General features: G+C 36.1%; 1 protein-coding gene across 3 annotated transcripts in view; it reads right to left on the minus strand.

Moving 5' to 3' along the window:
- Nucleotides 1–1,686: 1,686 nt before the first annotated feature.
- Nucleotides 1,687–23,455, minus strand: part of PPM1A (protein phosphatase, Mg2+/Mn2+ dependent 1A) — a 51,001-nt gene continuing 29,232 nt past the window's right edge. For 2 of the 3 annotated variants that reach the window (XM_032783222.2, XM_075065758.1), the window contains exons 4-6: nt 18,394–18,502; nt 13,153–13,210; nt 1,687–10,156 (exon numbers count right to left, since the gene is read on the minus strand). In XM_032783222.2, coding sequence (XP_032639113.1) covers nt 10,109–10,156; nt 13,153–13,210; nt 18,394–18,502 — 215 coding nt within the window. In that variant the 3' untranslated portion in view covers nt 1,687–10,108. The remainder of the gene's footprint in view (nt 10,157–13,152; nt 13,211–18,393; nt 18,503–23,455) is intronic. The other variant, XM_032783223.2, reaches the window with a different exon arrangement.

Raw genomic sequence — 23,455 nt, forward strand, 5'->3', positions numbered from 1 at the left:
ATCTCACATATGCTAATATTTTCATCCCATGTCAAGGCAATTAAATATTTGACAGAACATTTAGCCATTTGCATCTTTTAAATTAGCCTACATAAATGCCTTTTCAATTGAATCCACCCATACTGGACAATGCACATCAGCTGAATGTTTCCAATAAAATGATCAGCAGTAAAAGAAGTGAAGCTGCCATTCAGGTCAATATTATGCTTCAAGAATTAATACACTCCTTTGAGGTGCTACCCAGATATTGTTTCAGTAGTTCTACAGTCTGAGGAAGAACACACTGATTCAATGTCATTCAGAAAGATCTTCCCAACAAAAAAAGGCCATAAACAAAACAACAAAAAAAGTAGAAACTAGTAAAAGTGGTTTTTTCCTCCCCCCTTCACTTTAATGCACAAAGGGAGCTTGACCATCACACCCTCACCCTACAAAATAATTTTTAAAAACTGCTTAGAAATAATATTTGGTTGTTTTGCTAGACAATTCAGTTGTCTTAGCTGGGAACAGAACATTCTCAACCCTTAACGAGTGTGTTGAATCTTTAAGGAAGACAGCTTTGATCTCAGGCATTTGAGTTAATCAGAAGATAACAAAACAGACATCCATCATTTAATCTGTTTGAATTTATAGAGGACTGGATGTTAGAATCCTACCAGTTCTCCACTTGTTCATAAATACTTGTAGGGAAGACACCACCTGAATTGTTAATGTAAGAAACAAGTGGGTTTTTTTTAAATCATAAAGCATCAAAGTAGGTGAAACCCATTTTCCCCCTTTCCAGGTCATCTCTAAATTCTTCAGACATTGAATTAGGACTCAGAATATTTAGGTTTAACTCCTCGGTAACCTCAGCCAAGTTGCAATCTCTCTGCGCCTCAGGTCCCCATTCTACTTCCTTTCACTCTGTCTTGTTGATTTAGACCTCAGTATCTGCAAAGATTTACACACATGCCTACAACTCAGCACAGGCCTAAATATTTACAGAATCAGGGCATTAGACTGCAAGCTTTTTCAGGCAAGGACTCTCTCTCACTCTGAGTATGTACAGAGCCAACCACAATGGGGCTCTAATCTCAGTTGGAGCCTCTAAATCAAGGCTAGTCAATAAGTGGACCGCAGACCAAGTTCAAGCCACCAGATGATTTTGAACGGATCCTGAAATCTTATTTATTTACTACTTACCATTATTATTTTCTCTAAAGTCTGGACCTTGACCAAGAAATCTGAATCTTGACAAAAAATTGATTGCCCCTGCTCTAAGTCCTATTGCAAGAATATGACATTTAAATTCATGCTAAAATGCAGCAGAATTTCCATGGCACACATTTCCTAATTATCAGGGTTGGGAGTTTCAGAAGAGCTTAAGGGAGTCAGGCATCCAAACCCAAAGGCTCTTTTGAAAATCCAGGTATTCTTATTTTGAGTCAACACTAAAGTCACAGTCAAGTACAAATTATTTTACTGTAAAACAACTGTACACAGGGTGAGAAAAATCAATAAACTGGGGATCAATATTTGTTTTAGTATCAACAAGTAAGCAAAAAAATGACCAGTATTCTAGTTTAATAAAACAGACTGAATTGTGACATTTAATTGAGGTCTCATGCAGGTTTTTCTAATTTAGTAACAAAAAAAATATATATGTGAGGAGGTTTTATACCATACCAGTCAAATACACACACATTATGTAACTGCCTGTTTATTTAGCGGCACCATTTAGAAATATTTCTAATGTTCATCCCCCAACTACAATTCTCCACCATTAATAAGCTTAATGCAATTTGTTCAACCGACTCAAAAAAAATACAATCTCAAAGTTAGAAACTAAATTCACACATTTTCTTTGGGACCAGGAATCTGTATATAGTACAAAATATACATTTATTGAACTTTCTGTAAACAGTTTGAACTGCGTAAAACTGTAAATAGTGGGTGAATTACTGGATAATTTATTATATATTGTAATACATTTTACTTAATGAAAATAGTTTTGCTCTTGTATATTACTCTGTTAAATCTATAAATTTCATAATGAGGCTGTGTATTCTGCAAACATGCTTTTCGAGCTTAAATCTCTCCATTCACAACACACATTTATACAGGCTATCAGTGAAAAAGTTACACTTCCACAAAATATATATATACATACACATATATATGTATGTATATAAAGAGTAGATTGAGCTTTCTAAAAAGACAGGCATAGCATGTCACTACAAATGAAATTTTGTTTTATGGTACAACGTAGATTCACTTATGTAAGGATGGGGAAAAAACTTGATTCACTATGTTTCTACATGGCCTTAGCACCAAGACAGATGCAAAAAACCTCTGGCCTAAATGATTTATCAGCCAGCCAGTTCAGGAAACCAGACTAAAGACTTCACCCTCTTGAAAATAAATTGCATTCAGTTTGCCCTAGATAAGGGAACCCAAATTTTTGGAGAAGGCCATCTCTTGCATTAACCCTTTGGCACTGGTGGTTGGGATTTCCAGGCACTGAACTACTGGGCATTTTGCACTATTAGCCATTTACTTGATTTAGCACTTACAGTAAGCACTAGATTCCTGGCACCAAAAAGTTAAAGTGGGTCATCAACAGATCAAGTTAATAAATCCAAATTGATACCCAAGGTCACAATGAACCCCCATACCAGCAATGAAACGTATCCTAGGAAATCCTGACTTCCAGAATCAAGTGGTTACGCTGTGGTGGTAAATACTTGCCACCAAGATGTGTGGTAACATTTCATTTACAGCAACACTGGATGTACTGCTCTCTCTATCGTAAATGATGATTTTTCAGTTTAATATTCTCTAAGTTCCAAATGGCAGCAGATTGAATCTTGTCAGCAAGAATGCTAATTTCCTTATAACAGTTTCTCTCAGTATCAGAGCATTCAGTAGGTTCATTACTGGACACAGAAATTGTGTTAACTCCAACTCCCACTACATAAGAAACTGGTTCAGATATTGTAGGGCTGGAGTAACCAAATCCCTCCCAGAAATTTACACCTGGTTTCACCCCTTCTCCAAGCTTTTGATGAAAAGCTGCATAATAAAAAGAGAAGAAATTTCTTAAAACTGCTCATTGGATGCTTTAAAGAAAAATAGCTGAATTAGAAGTTTGAAAGTTATAGAATAAGAAATCGCTGTCCTTAATTTTCTATGAAAACATCTTATTTTAACACCATCATCTTTGTTCCCTTTAAAAGAACACTGAGGCTATTTAGACTTTAAAATGTTTTTCAAAACCAAAGATGAATAAAATTATCTTTTTGTTGTTTAATTCCAGTGAAAATAGCACAGCTGAGACTCCAATACCACAAAGACACGCGCACACTTAAGTTTACATGCTGCAATTATAGTTCAGCTTCAATGGGACTAATAGCAGGGCCTAAAGGTCAATATTGTACCTGCACAAATCTTTGCAGGACTGGTGCCATAGCATTTAAACTTTCCTTTGCTGTTTCTGCAAGTGAAATGTTGCAGTATAGTGCTAGTGCCGGAGAACCAGAAAGTGAAAATTAAATGACTACTCTATTTTCATTCTACAAACTGAGTTGAAATGCAAAAAGTCAAGTCAGCATTAGTTGTGAAATTGAGATCTTCGGGTTTAAATTTAATCTAAAACTTCTGACACAGGTTACAAAATGTAATATGATTTTTAACCTGCCAATGTTCCTTTAAATTAAATGAGAAGTCTTGTAATTTTCTTTAATTCATGCTTCTGCTCTGAAAAGTGATTGCACTCAGTTGACTTGTTCCCTGTGTATATACAGAGTCCTGCCTATTTATTTGTTGACTACAGTTAAAAACAAAAACGATCCTAGTCCTGTTAGCTCTTTAAGCCCAATTGCTATGATGAGCGAGTTGACGTAGTCTGGCATGTGCATAGTCAACAGAGTTGAGAACTAAAGACCTAGTCCTATAAAAAAAAGCTTAGTACCCAGCATAGTGTTTGCTAGCATGAATAGTACTGGTCAGTTGTAGGGGGTAAGCAGTATGGGCCATATTTTTAAAGATACTTAGGCACCTAAAAATGCAGATAGGCATCTAACTCCTACTGATTTCAAGGGGAGTTAGGCACTTAGGTGCTTTTGAAAATCCCACTAGGCAACTAAATAATTTTAAGAACTCTGACATCTAGTAGTGCTTGAAGGATTAGGTCCAAAGTTCTGAAGGCAGAATCTTTATTGTTGAGGAGGAATGGCACAGAAAGAACCCTGCTTGACTTTCAGATTCAGGGACTTCAAGAATTTGCAAGAGTAGAACTAAAAAACATTTTTACTTGTAAACTGACTTGATATGATCTTCAGCTGTGATAACAGATAAATCAATATTAGTATCACAATTTTTTAAAGCAACTTTTCAAAGCAGAACCATATTTTAATGTGAATTACTGACCTCATGTCCCCATAAAAGAAAAATTATATAAATCCAACCTCCTTAAACATTAAGGTTGAGAGAAACTAATAAACATGAGAAAAACAGGATGAGTCCTTTAGGTTGGGTTAGTAAGGGTCTTGAAACAATGACCACATATGAAGAATAAACAATTTATGGGGGATTAAAAGTGTACTGCAAAGCTAAAACAAAAATTAAGTTAAACCCAGAAATATGCTGGAGACCTCCTCCAATAACAGATTGTGAACTCCTTCATCAGATAATTACGTCTAGTTTTAGTTTAATTTTCCCTGTTCTAGCTTTAATGCAAGTCATATCACAAATATTTGTCAAGCTCCAATATACTCAGTGCTACTCAGAGGAAAGAGAAAAAATGGACCCTGCTCTCAAGTTTATAATCTAAGTAGACAAAAAAAGGTGATCAGAAGATCACAGGGCAGTGCAATTTTTCGTTTATTGTTCAGGAATCAGTTGACCAAGTTAATAGACTTTGCTGAAAAAGTGTGCTTTTCAAGTGGGACAGTACAAGCACAGCACCCTTGACACATCACAAAAAAATGGGGCATTCTGGCATGTCCAGTGAACCTGAGTGCCAGGGACAGGGAGGGGAATTTTTAAAAAAATTATTACTATGGCTTCTTACAAGAATTGCTATGACAGCAACTGCCATGGCACAGAGCACTGACAATATAGCAAAGCAATTTCATTTAAGCAGACTTAAGCAGTTCTGCAATGAACCACAGCAGGTATATTCCTGTGCCTGCAGAGACACCCACTGACTTCAGTTCATATCAGTTCAGGGGACCAATCATGCAGTTTACTGCAAGGTCTGATTTGAGTTGAATTCTTCTTTAGTCTGGTCAGCACATACTTCTAAGCTTCACTCAATTTCCATGTTGGCTTTGCAGTTCACATAAGAGATGGCCTTCATTTTGCTCAGCACAGCATTCAGAAAATTCACACGGTATGAGCATTTCTCACAACACCAATTTATTTTTGAAGTGTTGAGAGTCCATCTAATCAAAAGTGACCTAATTTGAGCCAACAGTATAAAGACCAAACAACAATTTATGAACGTGTACTTTTAGACACTAACAAGGAGCTACAATGGAGACTAAAAACACCATTTTCACATCTAATGAAGTGAAGCCTGGCAGCAAATTGGACCACTCCATTACACTAAATTTGTCAACTGCAGGTCTCTTTACCTACTTATAGTAAACAATGTGCGCCAGTTTCTATTTCCCATGAAGCAACTAATCAGCAAATATTTATAGTAAAAAGTTTTATAATACTCAGCTGCCTATTATACATCATGCTCTAAATTAAAGGTTTAAACTTCCACACCAAGTCGAGTATTCAAACATATCAAACTATTTGAACATAGTGTTATCTAATTTGAAAAAAACATGTTAGTCTAAAGGTTCTTAAGGTAAGAAGCATTTGTCAGCATGAATGAATGCTGATATATTTGGGAATAAAGTTCAATTACAACTGATACTTCTGAGTCTCAAGATGGTGGCAGCCATCTTGTCAGTCCTTCAGGAGAGGAATTATGCCTTCATGTTTGTACAGAGCTACCAGAAGCAAAATAATTTGATTTTTTTTTAGTGTGACACTCCTGTGTAAGGCTAAAGAAACTTCTATTCAATAGTTGTTTAACAAAAAATGAATGTTTAACACGAAAGCAAAATGCTTATATTTTAAATCAATTCCATAAGGAAATATGCAAAGACCTTTACACTCCCTTACAAGGAGCTGCCAAAGGATTTAGCCCTAAAATATTTTTTTAAATGATTAACAGCAGTGTTCAGCCAAAATGTTGCCTTGTTGTCCATCCTATTCATAATCAACAGTCAAAAGTTTAGGTTAAGATGGCACTAGCAGAAGGAAAATAACAATTGCAATAAATGCTATATTCCTTATTTCAGTTTGTTGAATTACCTTATGAATTTTCAAATTCTTGGACTGAGCAAAATGACCAGTAAATTTTTTAATTCATATTTTAACCTATGCAATTGAGGATGCATTAACTTTGCAGTAGATAGCTCTGATGTTCAAAAGTCAGTCAATATCCATAACTACAAGATGTTAACAAGTGTTGTAGGTTAGAAAAATAATCATCAAGAGAGTGTTGTAGTTACTGAACTACTGGTTAATATTCTTCAGACATCTTGCTGTAACGGTCACCTGTCCTGGGATTACCCCAATTCAGCACATTATGAAGACATGCAGATGAAATTCTTTTCTCTGATTCTCACTTCTGCCAAAGGATGAAACTGAAGGATGGCAAAGTGACAAGCTCTCTATAGTGCTACTGATGGACTAGCACCACAGCAAGCCACCTGTAAAGAACCTAGATTTTCAATTTACAACGCAGGACAAGAGTCCTGCACCCAAACTTTTCAGGGCTCTGTATGAATGCAGGGGTCTCCCATGCACTATAAATTGCAAACCTAGTGCCCCATTTATTAAAAATGCAATTGCATTTAATAAGTTTGACACTGGTTTTAAAAGTTAATACATTTTAAAATTCTACCTTGAATAAAATACTTCCCCAAAGCTGAATTAGCTAGAGTAGTTTAAGATTATTTGAAACGGTATTATCTATAAAGCAGTACAATATTTTCCCAAAATGATCAGTGAAACATTTAATCTGACTATAACGATATTCACAGAAACTGAAACCAGTGAAGCTGTCAAATATAAAGAAAAACACAGAAACTTGCATGGCATATGAAGCAAAATAGCGTTACAAAATGTCATTTCTTTTTAAAAACAAGCAAATTGGGACCATCCTATTGGAACATCTATTCAAAATACATTTTTGAACAGCACATTGTTTGCATTTTTGTCACACAGGAATCTTTTCCCAAGGGAAATAAATAGCACACAATACTTCAAAAATTCTGCTGCCTTGCCCCTGAGGTGCTAATGTTTTTAGCATTAAAAAAAGTTTAACTGGTGCAAAAAGGAAATGCACAAAGGTGCAAAAGTGCCTTTTTAAGATTTTTTTTTTTTTTTTTTTTGCAGATTCATGAAAAGACCAGCTAGTCCTTTGCAAGAATGTTTTAATGTACTTAACACATGTATTTTGTAATCAAAATCTGTACCTAGAATGGCAGTGTATATGCACATATAATAGACTCAGTGCTCTGACCACACAAAAGTGCTGGACATAAGGCAGAAAAAAGGAAAGATTGCAATAGACATTCCTCCTTTACCTCCAAACCTAGTTACAGCACTGGTAGCAATAGCAGAAGAATTATGTTTATATTTTTAGGAAGGGTCTCTCAGATGAAAATGCTTTTAGTACACAGTATGTCATTATGACACATTTTAAGTGATTATATTTGAAGTATGGCTTTCCACCACAATTTTGCTTGTGATTTTTTAAGATTTTAAGTCTCAAAGTTTCCACAGTCCAGTTCAAGGTTTTGCAGTTTCGAGAACTAAACTTTAGTCTATGTAGAAAAGTAAAGAACAGAACTTTATCTGCCTAATCCTAAAAATAAGTTTAGCTTTCTGTACTAGCATACTGTGTAGTATTAAATACATTTGTTAATTAGGTGCTTGCGAAGCTATAACTTATGACATTATTATAGTTTTGGACTCTACAACAAAATTAGACATTTTAAGCATTTATTTGTAGGTAGGTAAGGAATTGGTTCTTTAACCAAAAATTGCTATAAATTTATAAATACAAATAGTGCTTATGGTTTCTTCATTCATGCTTGAACAGACTACAAACTAAATACAATGAAGTTACGTTTAAGCACCCCACAGAAACAAGAGGGATAAAAGAAAAATTTCGTTGGTATATACTATACTTAATTCTGAGATACTATAAGTTACTTTTTCAATGTTCAAAGTTCCCTAACTCTGCATTAGTTTTAAGGCTATATATACAAATATGTATATTTCAAAGTTAGGGAAAAGACAAATATAGCAAAACGCATTGTACTACATTTTCCTATCAAAAAGTAATTTTACACCAAGTTTCGATTTTTTGTTTAGTTGTGGTAAGAGTTACAAGCTACTTTTATTTTACTGATTTTCCTTTTGGGGACTCTGACTACTGAATGATTAAAGTAAACTACATATTAACAACAAAGACAATATCCTCAACCTAAGACGACAAGGATACAAGGTGCACAAAACAGTAGTTTTGCAAACACGACTGATTTGAAAACTTATTTTGTATGTTCAATGGGAGAAAGTTAAGCTTAAGTCAATTTAGTTTATGTTTATTATCCTTAAAATTTTTAAATTAGAATTTAATTTTAATGACCAACAGTTACATACTGTCAACATGCTATATTTCAAATCACAAATATTGTTTAACCACTAGTTTCTCATTCTAAGTAAGTGGGTCAATTAAAAACACACATACCATAAAATGTTAAGATTGTCAGGCTTTGCATTTGACAAATGTATTTTCATTAAACAGTAGGCAAATTCAAACTGATGCTCATCTCAGTGAAAAACGAAAAACCTGAAATAAATCTATGTAAAATAGAGTAACAAATTAAACCCACTACATCCTCCAGTGGCTATGCCTTGGGCAACAGTCAAAGTTCTCCCCATTTTAAAAATGGGCTACCCATTATTTAAAAATATTTTTTCCACATGTGAAATCTCATTTACAATGGCACAGAATTTCAAAAGGCAGGAAAAAAAAGAGGAATTACACATATATGATTAAATTTCTTGTTTGTTAAATCAAGCTTTATTGATAAAATGGAATTCAGAATATTTTACTTGGAACAGCAGCAGACTCAGCCAATCAGGATAGTAAAAATGCTGCAGACTCCTACGTATGTAGAAAGTTGCTCCCTCTTGCTCAACTGATTAGTAATTTAGGGTAAGGGTTTGTAAAAAAGAGGTGCAAGGAATCAAGGCATTCTAACCTCAAAATTGGTATACTTATGATTGCGCTGTATTATACAGCATGATCCTGCTTCCATTGAAGTCACAGCTGAAACCCTCATTGATTTCAAGTGGCAGCAGGACTGGGACAATAGTAAATAGCAACAGAAAACATAAAAAATAGGTTTGTTGGAGAACGAGCAGTATGTTAGTTATTTTTCCCATTGCCAAGCAAATTCATACACTACGGTTGGGATAAATTGCCCGAATGTTCTGCTTTATATAAAATAAAAAGTAATCTTACAGTTTTGTGCACCTCTTGAGCATCTAGCTGGCTAGGCTGCTGCTCCTTGCAATCCAAAACCACAACATAAATTTAAAGGGCTATATATTTGTTGCATCACACAACAAGCCAAACATTTCTTCTAACCTTTATAGTGATTTAAAGCAGTTCATAATTAAATATGAGCATTTTGTACAAGGACAATTGCACTTTACATAAACAAAATCATACAACATAAATTGCTGGAGTCTGATTTACAACATGAATTATGGTTTGAAATCACGTTTACAGAAGTCTGTTTTACAAAAAAACCATCAGTTCCTGGGCTAACTGTCGTACTGCTGTAGTTTTCTGGTGTAGTCACTCTCACCAACACATCATAATCCCTTCTTTAAATAAGGGTGAAGATGGACGTTAAGAAGGGTCACTGAGGTTGAGCCGCACTTTCAACTGGAGGATGAATGTAAATTCCACAGCTAGATGGGCAGTTTTACCACATATCATCAGTTGATGCAGAGTCCTTAATAGAAAAAAAGAAGGAACCCTTTAAAGTCTGGAGTGCCCAAAATTACAGCAGTTTCTGGATAATCCAGACTGAAAAGGGTAAAAATATGGATAATTGTAGGAGTCTTTTTCCCTTTAATGAAGGGTTTCATACTATATACTTGTAAAACACTATTCCTAATAACATGCAAAAATGTATATTAATTAAACTATTTTAATTCAGTAAATATTCACTAGCACTAAAGCAGGTTTTTAACACCTGGGCTAAAGTGTAATATACTTTAATATTTTCTAAATGTTTAAAGCTGCTCTAAATAATTGTTAACGTCAAAACCAGCACATTCAAAAACATTATCGGTAGAACCTAAGACAGTACACTAAATGTATCTATTTGGACAATTTCCTGCAGGTGTGCTAAGTTCACAGGGAGCATGTTTCCAGTTATTCTTAATTATGGTCCACCTACTCTGCCTGCCTTCTCAACTAGAGTAGCCAACTTTCTAACTGCACAAAATTGAACACCCTTGCCCCACCCCTCACTCTCACTGGGCTGGGGCAGGGGTGCAGGAGAGGTGAGGGCTCCAGGCTGGGGATGAGGGGTTCAGGGTTAAGAAGAGGGCTCTGGGCTGGGGCCAAGAGGTTTGGGGATGTGAGAGCAGGCTCTGGTCTGGGACAGGAGATAGGGGTGCAAGCTCTGGGGTGGGACCAGGGATGAGGAGGGGTTTGGAGCGCAGGAGAGGGCACTGGGCTGAGGCAGGAGGTTGGGGCATGTGCTCCGGGAGTTCGGACGCAGGAGGGGGCTCAGGGATGGAATTGGGGTGTGGGAGGAGGTGTGGGGTGCAGAGCCCAAGGGGTTCTGACCTGGGGCAGGTGTGTGGGTGGGGGTTCAGGCTCCAGCTCGGTGGTGCTTACCTCAGACAGCTCCCAGTCAGTTACACAGCAGGGCTAAGGCAGGCTCCTTGCCTGCCCTGACTCTGCGCAGCTGCTGGAAGCAGCCAGCACGTCTGGCTCCTAGGCACAGGGGCGGCCAGAATGCTCTGCGCAGTGCCTGCACCTGCAGACACCACCTCCGCAGCTCCCACTGGGTGCAATTCCTGGCCATTGGGAGCTGTGGAGCCGGCACTTGGGGCAGGGACAGCGTGCAGAGATTCCCTGATCTCACTGGCATCTAAGGGCTGCAGGGACATGCTGGTTGCTTCCAGGAGCCGCACGGAGCCAGGGCAGGCAGGGAGCCTTCCTTGGCCCCACTGCACTGCCGATCAGAATTTTAACGGCACGGTCAGCAGTGCTGACCGGAGCCACCAGAGTCCCTTTTCGACTGGGTGTTCCGGTCGAAAACCAGATGCCTGGCAACCCTATTCTCAACCCTCTTGCTGTAAGGAAGGCTTAGAATCCAAGTCACACCATAAGTAATTTATTGAGAGTTAAGATTAAATTTAAAAGAAATTTAAACATGTTAAGATTTGGAAAATACACACAGGGCACCCAAAGCAACCTAAATTCTTTGCTTGTAATGACACGAGGGGAAAATATTGGAATGTCCTTATAATAAATTATGCTTAATCAGCTCTCCTCTTTCCCTCCGCATACTTATTTTTTCATCCTCTTTCCCCTCCGCACAAAGAATTTCACAGAAAAAAGTTGAATGAGGAATACTGGACTGCCCATCAGTTTTACTGATCAAAAGTTGTCAGCAAGATTGTGTTTACACAGTCAGAGGCAGCACTTTAAGAGGAAAGAGGCATCTGTTTAAAGTATGTCTGAGCAATGCCATCTCTCGCTACTTACATTGGTGGAGCTGATGTGGAGCCCTGTACTCCTTATTCAGCTGTTAAGTAGAATTTAATAGGATTTTCTCTTTTTGCAGGACCGGAGAGAGAATATTGGTCATGAGAATTAAAATGAATTATTCACTTTTAAAAAATTATGATTTTTAAGAGTAATGTCTAAGCCTTCCTATGGGACTACAAGTAGTAGAAGGCAGAAGCTAGAAAGGACTAGGATAGGCAGGGTGAGAATCTGAGATGACAATGTTTGTCAGAGCACATGGATAAAGAATTAAGTCAGCACCAAGTCAAAGTGCAGAAATTTACTTACTGACAACATACTATGCAAATTCCTATACTATGGCTATTAGATTTGCCTACTGTACATTTGCAGAAGAGTTATATAATGAATGACTGCATATCATCCCTAGGCAGGGATAATTCCATTTTACTTATAGATATGGGTCAATTTCTTAGAAATGGGAGGAAACAAGAATAGAAGAGGAGGATTGCTGTAAACTGTAGCAAATAAAGCTTAAAAACCAACTGTGTGGCTTCTGTTACACCAAAGCATTTGCAAATTGCATTTCACTTGTATAATTTTTTGTTAATTAAAAAAATCATATTAACGGTATTAGTTGCCAGAGACATTAAAGAGTAACTGCTTTCTTTCTGAGACACAGTACTCCCAAGAATTTAAAGCTGTTGCCCCAAAGTGGTTCAGTTGTAAATGGAGTTACTGTTCCCATTTTATTACTGAATTTTCACTATGAAAAAATATATTAGGAAAGTTACAGCATAATATAACCCAATGATCAGAAAATTATGTTAACGGAACTAGAATTGTAAATATGCTAATCATAGCAACTACTGTTTTAAACTACTAAGCACCCAGCAGAAAGTTACAAGAAAAACACTTTTGCCTGTAATTCGGGGAATTAAAATTTTACAAAAATGTTATCTTAATGAAAAATATTTTAACACCAATTTCCCACTATCTCTGTGGTATCAGGGATGAACCAAATAAAATTAGATATCTCAAAACAGGACAATATCTGCTACTAGTGGTATGTGGAAATGAGGAGACAGAATACAATCAGACTTTCAAGTCTTGAACTGATAGAGGATAAGAACAAATAAGAGTTCTGAAGGTTCAAATGAGGGAAAGGGAGGGAAGAGAACTCACAGGGCACAGTCTACAGAACACACTTTTGGAAAAAATCCCTCCCCCTTCAAAGAGCTGTAGTAGGGGCTGCACAAACAGGTTGAAAGATCTCAAAAAGAGTAGGACGGAAATGATGGGAGAATGAACATACTTACAGCATCATCATTTCTATAGGGGTTCAGTCTGTTATAAACAGCTTCAATCACACTCCGTCTAAACCAAAGCAGAAAACAAATGAAGTCAGACATTTCCTAAATGCAGTCATGATATACTAAAATGCAAAACTTTAAAAATGGTAAAAAGATGCAAAATGTATAGAAGTTCAGGTTTTTGCTAATAAAGCTGCCATGTTTCCATATAATTTATGCAGTGCTCTCTTTTGGATTCAGGAAGAGAGAGTTTAAAAGTAAAACACTCCTAAGGGTTTTGCCAACAAAATGGAAAATTACATATTTGCATATGAGACTTTTCAATTAGACTGTCTGCTCCTGATATACCGACAGGGGCATGCCCACATTTTGTCTCTGAAGTAATAAAACAAGGAGGTTACAGAATGATGAGCAGTATAAACAATATGCATGTGTGCGCTTGCAGGATATGGTGGCAGTAAATAACACACCATTGATGTACAAAGAATTTTTTTCCCCACGAGAGAACACTGTATCTGTATTTTCTGAATATAATTTTTAGTGTGCCCCGCAATGAAAGCTCTGCATTCTTAGTTTGATTTAAGTTAGTTTCCATTATAAATCTTGTTAGGTTATTTCTTTTTTTCCTTTTTTTTTTTTTTTTTTTTTTTTAATAGAGCTTTTTTTTTTTTTTTTTTTTTTTTTTTTTTTTTTTTTTTTTTTTTTTAATAGAGCAGTAGCAGCTCCCTATTACATGCCCAATTTTCAACTTCCTTTTACAATTATCTCCAAAAGAAACCAATCTCAATTTAAAACAGAAATTTTGTATAGTATATCTCACCCTGTAACAGAGATATATTCATGGGGAATTTGGAAAATCAGCAAATGAGTTTATAGTGTGTTGAAAATGTACCTTTTGTTCATGTCTGAATTTTTAATTTTTATAATCTCTGACAAAACAGCTTGGCTTTGGTACTCCTCCCCTCCCCTTTTTTGTGCCTTGCTGATTGCACTTAGAGGGTGGATGAGGAGTAGAGGATTAATTACAAAGATATATAATAAAACAAAAATAGCTTGTGATCCCTGCTTACCCAACTGTAGGGGAAGAGATTAACAAGGGGTTCGTTAGAGCAACAATACTAAAGAACAGTGGAACGCTAAGGGAAAGAGGAAGCACTTGCCTTCCTCAGCAAGTATGATATAACTGAGAAAATGAAGGTCTAGTACAGTTAAGAGATTTGTAAAGACTTTTCTCCCGGATGATAGGGTTTTTTGGGAAAGGGGTGAGTGGGGGATGGGGTACATAGCTGAAGAATGCCTCGGTTCTTACTCTATACAATAGGGTCAGGTGGAGAAGTGCTCTACACACATGTTCATGCCTTAAAGTGGAAGAATGTTGTCCCCCTCCTTGTCTTTTTGTTAGACATAATTGCAGACTGGGCTACACTCATAATGAGCTGTTTTAATTTTTTCCCCCCAATACTTATAAATATAAACTGACCTATTACTGACTCCAGGCATATGTTCAGGGATAATGTAGGAAATATAAGAAAATTTAAAGGGGTCAGTATCCTGGAGGGGCCATGTTGGTAGAATGTTAGCAAGGGTGTGGGCTGGGCTGGTGTCTCTAGTTTTGGAATGACAGACTTTGGGTGAGGAATAAGCATGGAGATTCATGATAGGCAAAGAACAGCAAAAGAGACAAAGAAATGAGGAAGATCCTAATCAGCACATGCACTTCCAAGAATCACCTAGTAACCTGTGGGCAGCATAACCAAGGTAGGGATTGATTATATAGCTATGAGTAACAATCTGAATCTATACCTGCTCATTTCCAGACATCCTAATGTCTAGAGTTCCAAAAGGTGTACAATCTTTGAAGAGTAAGTAATACTGTTTGAGGGTATTGCTGGACTCCACTGAAAAAATTTCAGCCTTGGTTTTTTAAACCAAATTTTTTGCTTCCAATTTTAATAATTAACTTCATCATGATAAAAACATCCCAAAAATAATGCTGTCTCTGTGAAAAGATTCTCAAAGAGAAAGCAGCTAGCTATGCAATGTCAGAAACCTGAAATTTAATCAGTAAAATATTCTAAATTACTCACATTCTAAAAAAGTGTTTTATAATTAAAATAATTGAGAAAATTATTTCCTTTAACAGAACATGGTAGTACAACAAACCAACCATCATCAAGGACTTTTTCAGAACCTCATCATTTTGACATCTAGTAAATTATTATTAAAAAAAAATGTTTTATAAGTAGTTTCAAGTACTACCACTGTCCTTGATTTCCCTTGAAAAATGTGTGGGTCTACCATAACATCTCTCTCTCTTTTTTTTTTTTTAAACGTCTTTTCCTCCCCCCTACTCCTTTGCTGTCCCAGATAAACAAGGAAAACAGCAAAGCTGACTATCAAAAGTGATATTCTATGCACAAACTGAAAAACAGACCCCTCTCTAATCTTTCAGACATAATTATCTCAGGTGTTACAAGGAGACAATTTTCAGATAAATGTGATTTTCAAATTGACAGCACCCCTTTCAGTTACAGTAAGGCCCAGTTCAGTAACTTAATTAAGCACACATTTAAAAGTTAAAGGTTTCAGAGGGGTAGCTGTGTTAGTCTGTATCAGCAAAAACAATGAGGAGTCCTTCTGGTACCTTAGAGACTAACAAATTATCTGGGCATAAGCTTTTGTGGGCCAGAACCCACTTCATCAGATGCATGGAGTGAAAAATCCAGTAGGCAGGTATAAATATACTGCACATGAAAAGATGGGAGTTGCCTTACCAAGTGGGGGGTCAGTGCTAAAGAGGCCAATTCAATCAGGGTGGATGTGGCCCATTCTTAACAGTTGATAAGAAGGGTGAATATCAAAAAAGAGAAAATTACTTTTTGTAGTGACCCAGCCATGCCCAGTCTTTATTCAGGCCTAAATTGGTGTCAAGTTTGCAAATTAATTCCAGCTCTGCAGTTTCTCGTTGAAGTCTATTTTTGAAGTGTTTTTGTTGAAGAATGGCCACTTAAGTCTGTTACTGAGTGTCCAGGGAGACTGAAGTGTTCTCCTACTGGTTTTTGAATGTTATAATTCTTGATGTCTGACTTTTGTCCATTTATTCTTTTGCATAGACTGTCCGGTTTGGCCAATGTACATGGCAGAGGGGCATTGCTGGCACATGATAGCATATATCACATTGGTAGATGTGCAGGTGAATGAGCCCCTGATGGTGTGGCTGATGTGGTTAGGTCCTATAATGGGTATCCCTTGAATAGATATGCGGACAGAGTTGACAACAGGGTTTGTTGTACGGATTGGTTCCTGGGTCAGACATCATGAACTGATGGTAAGGCAACTCCCATCTTTTCATGTGCTGTATATTTATACCCCCTACTGTATTTTTCACTCCATGCGTCTGATGAAGTGGGTTATAGCCCATGAAAGCTTATGCCTAAATAAATTTCTTAGTCTCTAAGGTGCCACAAGGACTCCTCGTTGTTTTTATGTAAAAGTTAAAAATATTCTTAAATCCCCATTGACTTCACTGCGATTTAAGCCAATTCTTTAAGTGCTGTCCCTGAACAGGGAATGATTTCTTGAATCTGGGCCTAAGCTGCTATTGCATTTGTTCACTAACTAGCTAAATGCCTGCATCTCAGAGTAAACAAATCAGTGTATTCTTAGTTACACAACTGATTTCAGGTATTGCAGATATTTCTTTAAAACAAAACCAATGAGCCATAACAATTGGTTTGCAAAATGATCACACAAACACGCACAAGAGAATCCTGAAGTTAGGAACACCAACATAGGATGGGAGTAAAATAAGTCAATTTTTAGTCTCAACACTTACAGTCTACCTTAAAATTAGTTGCAGTCTAGATTATTTAAAATCAACCAGGTAGTGCAATTGGCTAACATATACTGTGTCCTATAAACACATTAGTATCAAACAGAATAGATCTAACATCTCAGGATGATGTAGCTCTGCTGCAACACAGGTAACAGTCTCTCATAAAAAGGTGTCTGTTTTCACCACTTTCACTAGCACCATAAAAATATTCTTAAGTCAGGTGCAGCAGGACAGACTTGCTCACAAGCCCAATACAAGAAAAAAAACAGCTAGAAAGATGAGTCAAAAGAATGATACAAATTTCAATTTAATGTTGCAATATTTAGATTTGCCAAATGTACTAACAATACCTCAGACTCAAAGATGCTTCAAAGAAAATTAAATATATTCTAAAAATAGATACCACTCTGACATCTCATACTGCCTGCTCAGTTTTCCTTTTTTTAAACACTGACACATTAGCATGAAAACAAGGTTTTTACTTCTTCAGAAGTTCATTCGCTCTGGAGTCTAGCTGTTTATTGCTCACTGGAAGTCATAACTCTGACATCACAAACAGAGATAATTTATCATAAAGACAGCTAAAATAAAGGTACCACGCTTAAGCAAACACCACATTATGAAAATGATAAAATTTGAAATAGATGATTTATAATGTATTCATATTAAATATATTTTAAATAGAAAAATATTGGTTCGTGAGCAATCTATACTAAAATTGCTTGATTTACTGGACAGAGGAGCTTGAGCTTTGAATTCTTTGACAGTTTAATGTTAATGTATTAAACTAGTTAAGTCTGAAACAGACTATTTCTTCAAGACAACAAATCAAAATGAATTTGTATAAAGATTTAAATTCAATCCCCTGCTTAGCCAGGGTGAGGCAGTAATTTCCTTTAAAGGGATAATTAGCTAAACAGCTCATTTATAATTCTAAAAAAAGAGGTATACATTTAACAAAAAAGCAAAAGCAAAGAAAGCTGCCAAGTGAAGCATTAAATACACTGAGTAATCGCTGTTTGTTAACTTAGTACATAAACTACCTTTCAAAATGAGCCATTATATGCATCACATTTCCCTTGCATCTTAAAAAGTAAAAGCAGTAAACATTTTAAAGCTACAATTAACAGAGGCGGCCACCCTTAAAAGCAGTCCATTCTTTCTATAGCTACAGTTTGACGTTCACATATTTTTAATTTTAGAAACTATCATCCACAGTCAACCACAGTCTTGTTCAAGGATTTCTTTCCAAACTTAAAACAGATCAAAATGCGAAAAATATTAGTTGAGAATGGATGATGCTCTTTTGCTCCCCATAAACCTTATTTCAATTTATTTATTTTTAAGAGTGGCCTTACAAAAAGTCTCTGTTAATTTAGACCAAAAGCACATTTACACTAACGTAGACTCACTTGCTTGCCAATTCACCCCCTGGCGGGAGGTTTGGGATGCTCTCAGTTGCTAACGTACGCATCACGTGGACTAAGTCTGGTACTCCTTCACCCTGCTTCTTTATGATCTCTGGGAATCAGAAGTACTTTTTTTGTAAGTGCAGTCCAAATTTAACTTGAAAAGATTGAAACACTCAGTTTTATCAAAAAGCAGTATAACATTTTAAAAGACAGCATTTACCATGTTGGACACTGTCTGTAATCTTTGGTGCCATAACAAAAAAGCCAGTGTATCTGCTAAAAGCTATTGGATATTTGACAAAAAAATACCAACTATGATCTGTTCTTCACATAGTTCTATACTTCCAAAATCTTAATAATTTTGATTAGTATATTACACAACAAAGGGTATCTTAACAGGTAAACAAACTAGGTAGTTCTAAATAGGCTTCACTAGAACATAATTACTGTATTTTGCCAATGAAACATCCTGTGAAAAAGACAGGTTTTAATGTCAATTTTTTATATGAATTGATGTTAAAAGGTTATTGCCATGGTAGAAAATAAAATATTTGGAAGAAACAAGAAGTTAGGTGTTTTGTTTAGAATATGCTTTATATAGTTATACCAGATTGCACAATATTAATATAAAAACATAAAAAAAGTCATTATGCATAAACTGAGAAGAGCCAAGAATGTCAGAGTTAAGATACAACTCCATCCTTAACTCACCAAAGGGATATTTCAACAGCAGGTGATTTTACATACAACAAACCCAATCCACCTCTTCATCATATAAGCAAAAGAATCTCTGAAGTAGCCATTGCAAAGTGTGCTAAGAATAAAGTTACAGATAGCTAAACTTCTTAAGCCTCATCTTCTGAGGTGTTGAACACTCACATCTGAAGCTGAATTTAAGTTAGTTATCACCTGGGGGGAGGAGGGGAAAAAAAATCAGACTTCTTCCAGTTTTGTGAAATCTGTTAAACTTTTTTACAAGGTAAATGAGAATTGTCTACTATCCCATGACATTTAAATTTATATAAATTTCTCAATACACTAGAAACTCCTTCAAAAGACATTATTTAAGAAGGATATTTTATTTAATAATCAGCTTGGAGTTGTTGATCTCATGTCATGGCATGTGTACAATAATGTGCATGTACAGTTAAATATTCTTTATGTAGTAAAATCTTTCCAAAATTTATTTGAAAAAAAGTAGTTTGAACACATGGAGAATCCACTTCCAATTTAAATATTTTGACAATTTATCTTTTTATCTCAAATACTGGAAAAAATAATCAAGATGTACAATATACCATTTTAAACTCATATTGGTGAGTTAACAGCACCCTAAAGTGTCTAAAACCAGTATACTTTCCTTTTAAATAAAAAAAAAAAAGAGTACAAATTCATGAACTGATTTGTGTGCAAGAAACAGGTTTTCTGGGCTGCAACCTTCTATGCAAAAAGTTTTAGCCCAATTTGCAGCCAGATTCTATGCAAGTAATAGACACTGGAATGCCCTTACTTGGGCCTGGTCTACACTGGGCAGGGGTGGGGTGGGGTGTCGACGTAAGATACACAACTTCAGCTACTGGAATAGCGTAGCTGAAGTCAACATATCTTATTTCGACTTACCTCCCGTCCTCATGGCGCGGGATCGATGGCCACGGCTCTCCCGTCGACTCCGCTACTGCCGCTCGCCCTGGTGGAGTTCCGGAGTCGACGGGAGTGCAACTGGGAATCGATATATTGCACCTAGATGAGACGCAATATATCGATCCCCGATAGATCAATCGCTACCTGCCGATCCGGCGGGTAGTCTGGATGTATCCTTGCAGTAGAATAACCAAATGTCAAAATTTGCAGTACAAAGTATTAGCTGTTTAGTTCTACATTTTAAGTAGGAAAGAAATCCATGTGACATTACACATTAGACAAACATCTCAAAACTCAAATGTGCCACTTTCTCAAGAACTATGGCCAAACTTCATATTTTACCATCTAGCATTTAGTAAAAAGAATTCTAACACTCTTAAATCTGAATAAAAAGCAAAGATCTCAGATTTGGTTCGCCAAGTTCCTTTATTGTGTAATCTTCAACATCTAATATATTCTACATCATTCTAAAGCTAAAGTTCTGCTGTACAAAAATAAAGGGATTTATAGTTTGCCTAGACTACACAGTTTCACAACCTAAAGCTGCAGTACATTTAACATACAGTCACCACTAAATGAATACATTTATACTCTGAGAGAACTATAGATACAGTCTGAAATAACACCGATGACAACAAATGGAACTAATCCATTGCTTTTTTTTTTTTTAAATAAGTATTAAATTCTCTTTTGTTTCAATGCATCTTGCATCCGTTTCTCTTTAACCTACTTTGAACCTTCTCAATGTTTTCACCATTTAAGACAGTGGGAAAAATGTACTTACACTAAAAATAAAGAATTCAAAACGTATCTACTTATTTCCTGTTTTGAATGGAAATTTCATATAAAATTCTTAAAAGTCTAACATTTCAGGTTTTGCTGAAAAATGGCCAGTTAATTTAAAACTATCCAGTTCAATTAATTCCGTGGATTACATGTATCTAATAACCAGATTTGTTATTGTGTTAAGTATGTATATGCTACAAAATTTGTTTTAAAGAATGGGGCAAAGAGTTTAAGGAATGGTGTTTTTTTTTTAATTTTATTTTTTTTAAATTAAAAGAGTCAAACAAGCTCAGTAACTGGAGTAATAGTGCAACTAGAGTAATACATCTGGGAATGATTGATTAATCTTTTCCAGCCAGCAAGTTTTCAAAATCTTTTAGAAGCAACACTGATTTATTGGAAAGGGATGGCACGAAGATGTTTGGCCACTCATACTTCACCTCTTGTTAGACATTTTCAGCTCAAAATGTGAGCCACAGAAGTGTCCAACATTGATGCAAGAATGTAGGTTAAAGGAGTGGATAGTCTGGTGTAAGGGGGAAGAGTAGAAACCTGTATCAGCCAAGTTTTTTTAATTCCCTATTGTTGTTCAAGATGGCCATCAATACATGGCCTTCTTTACAGCACTAAGTACAACAAACTTTAATACGAAAATATTAAAATAAGATTTTACTGCACATTATGGGATGAAAAAATGCTCTTATGTAACTGATCAACAAGAAAATGAGGTTAAATTATATTTTAATATACACTACTTGGACTATGTTTGATGATCAAACTGCCTATTTTGTTATATAACTGCTATGTACTGCAGTGCTCATTCACAAAATTTCCATTTTATTGGATTTTAATTTTCTAAATTAGACATTACAGACTGGTAAAAACCACTTTCAGAATTTCTTTATATTTACCAATTTCTTCAACTGAAATTGTAGCTTTTAAAATTTTAAACACTGCATTATTACTAAGGCATTTCAAGATAACAGTAGTAAGATTATTCAGTACACTGCTGAAAGTTCCAGAAATGGCCATATTAGTCCCACCTCAGTAGACAATACTGTATATTAAGTTTCCAGCATCAAACAATATTATTTTAATTGCATAAATATGGTTAAGTTTAATGTAATAAAGTGACATTGTGGCTTGAGTTTCCCTTTCTTACATATAGTCCCAAAAATTTCACTCATGCTAGTGAGGGCTGTAAGTTCAGAAACTATGTAATGTTATAAACTGCTATAAGATTGCATTTTTTGCTTATAATAAAAAGTGTAAATACTATTTCTGTGTGCATTATCAAAGAGAAAAAATGTTTATGTCCAAGAAAAATAACGTTAAAACAAAGTGTGGACTCTAAAGGGGTAGCAGCAATATATTTTTCTAAATGTGTCCACTGAATTAGGATTAAAGTGCTTTATATCATGTAAATTTCCCCCATTCACACAAAAATGAAGTTTCACTTGTCCCTGAAATATATTATTTCTAAAAATGCAAGAAACTCAGAAACCAAACAAATGCATTGTTCCCTACATCAGTGGTTCTCAAAGCTGGTCCGCCGCTTGTTCAGGGAAAGCCCCTGGCGGGCCGGGCCGGTTTGTTTACCTGCCGCGTCTGCAGGTTCGTGGCTCCCACTGGCCGCAGTTCACTGCTCCAGGCCAATGGGGGCTGTGGGAAGTGGCTCGGGACGAGGGATGTGCTGGCCGCCACTTCCCGCAGCCCCCATTGGTCTGGAGCAGTGAACCTTGGCCAGTGGGAGCCACAATGGCCAAACCTGCAGATGCGGCAGGTAAACAAACCAGCCTGGCCCGCCAGTGGCTTTCCCTGAACAAGCAGCAGACTGGCTTTGAGAACCACTGCCCTACACCATAACCTTATGCAGTTCTAATACTTAGAATCTTCATTCAGCAATATCTGGACGTAGTGTTCCCATTTCATCTACTGTAATACACATAGGCCAATGGGGTCAGTTAACAGAGATGCAACCTTAACTCTAAGACCATGGTATATTCAAGTTAAAAATCTTGGAGATTTGACTTAACAGTTAAAAGGAAAAAAGTTCATGAGGCATTTATATAATTCATCAGTCACTGATATGACAACCCCTAAGAGCTGTGCATATCATGCCAATGCATGTTATTAGGGACTCTTACACTGGACATTAGTAACATGATATATTCATAAATAACCAATTAAAATCTAGATCCTCAATATGTTTCCATTTGAAAAATATTAATTTCATCTATGTACTAAACTGCACGTGTACAGTAAGTTTTAGATATTTAGGAAATTTAATATTTAGGAGATCTGAGCAAATCAGGGGTAGTTGCTTCTTAAATCCCAGTCTCTGCTTCAGTTTTTAATACCCAAAGGCACTACAGTCCAGATAAAACATAATTTAGTATTTTTGTAAAGTCAACACATTTCTAGATATATGGCACAAAGTGCCTGAAACAGTTCCACTTGTTTCCCTTTTAAAATTTAAAAAACACAAATGTAAATATAATTTGCGTTTTAAAAAGTTACTGGCAGGATGGTATGTTATATGCCTGGCTTCAGTTCAGTATGAATGTTTAAGGTTTAGCTATAACAGAAATGTTGATAGGCTTTTACTCTTAAATATCATATTAGCAAGTGCTAC

Source organism: Chelonoidis abingdonii, chromosome 4, assembly GCF_003597395.2.
Source record: "Chelonoidis abingdonii isolate Lonesome George chromosome 4, CheloAbing_2.0, whole genome shotgun sequence".
NCBI classification, from domain to species: Eukaryota; Metazoa; Chordata; order Testudines; family Testudinidae; genus Chelonoidis; species Chelonoidis abingdonii.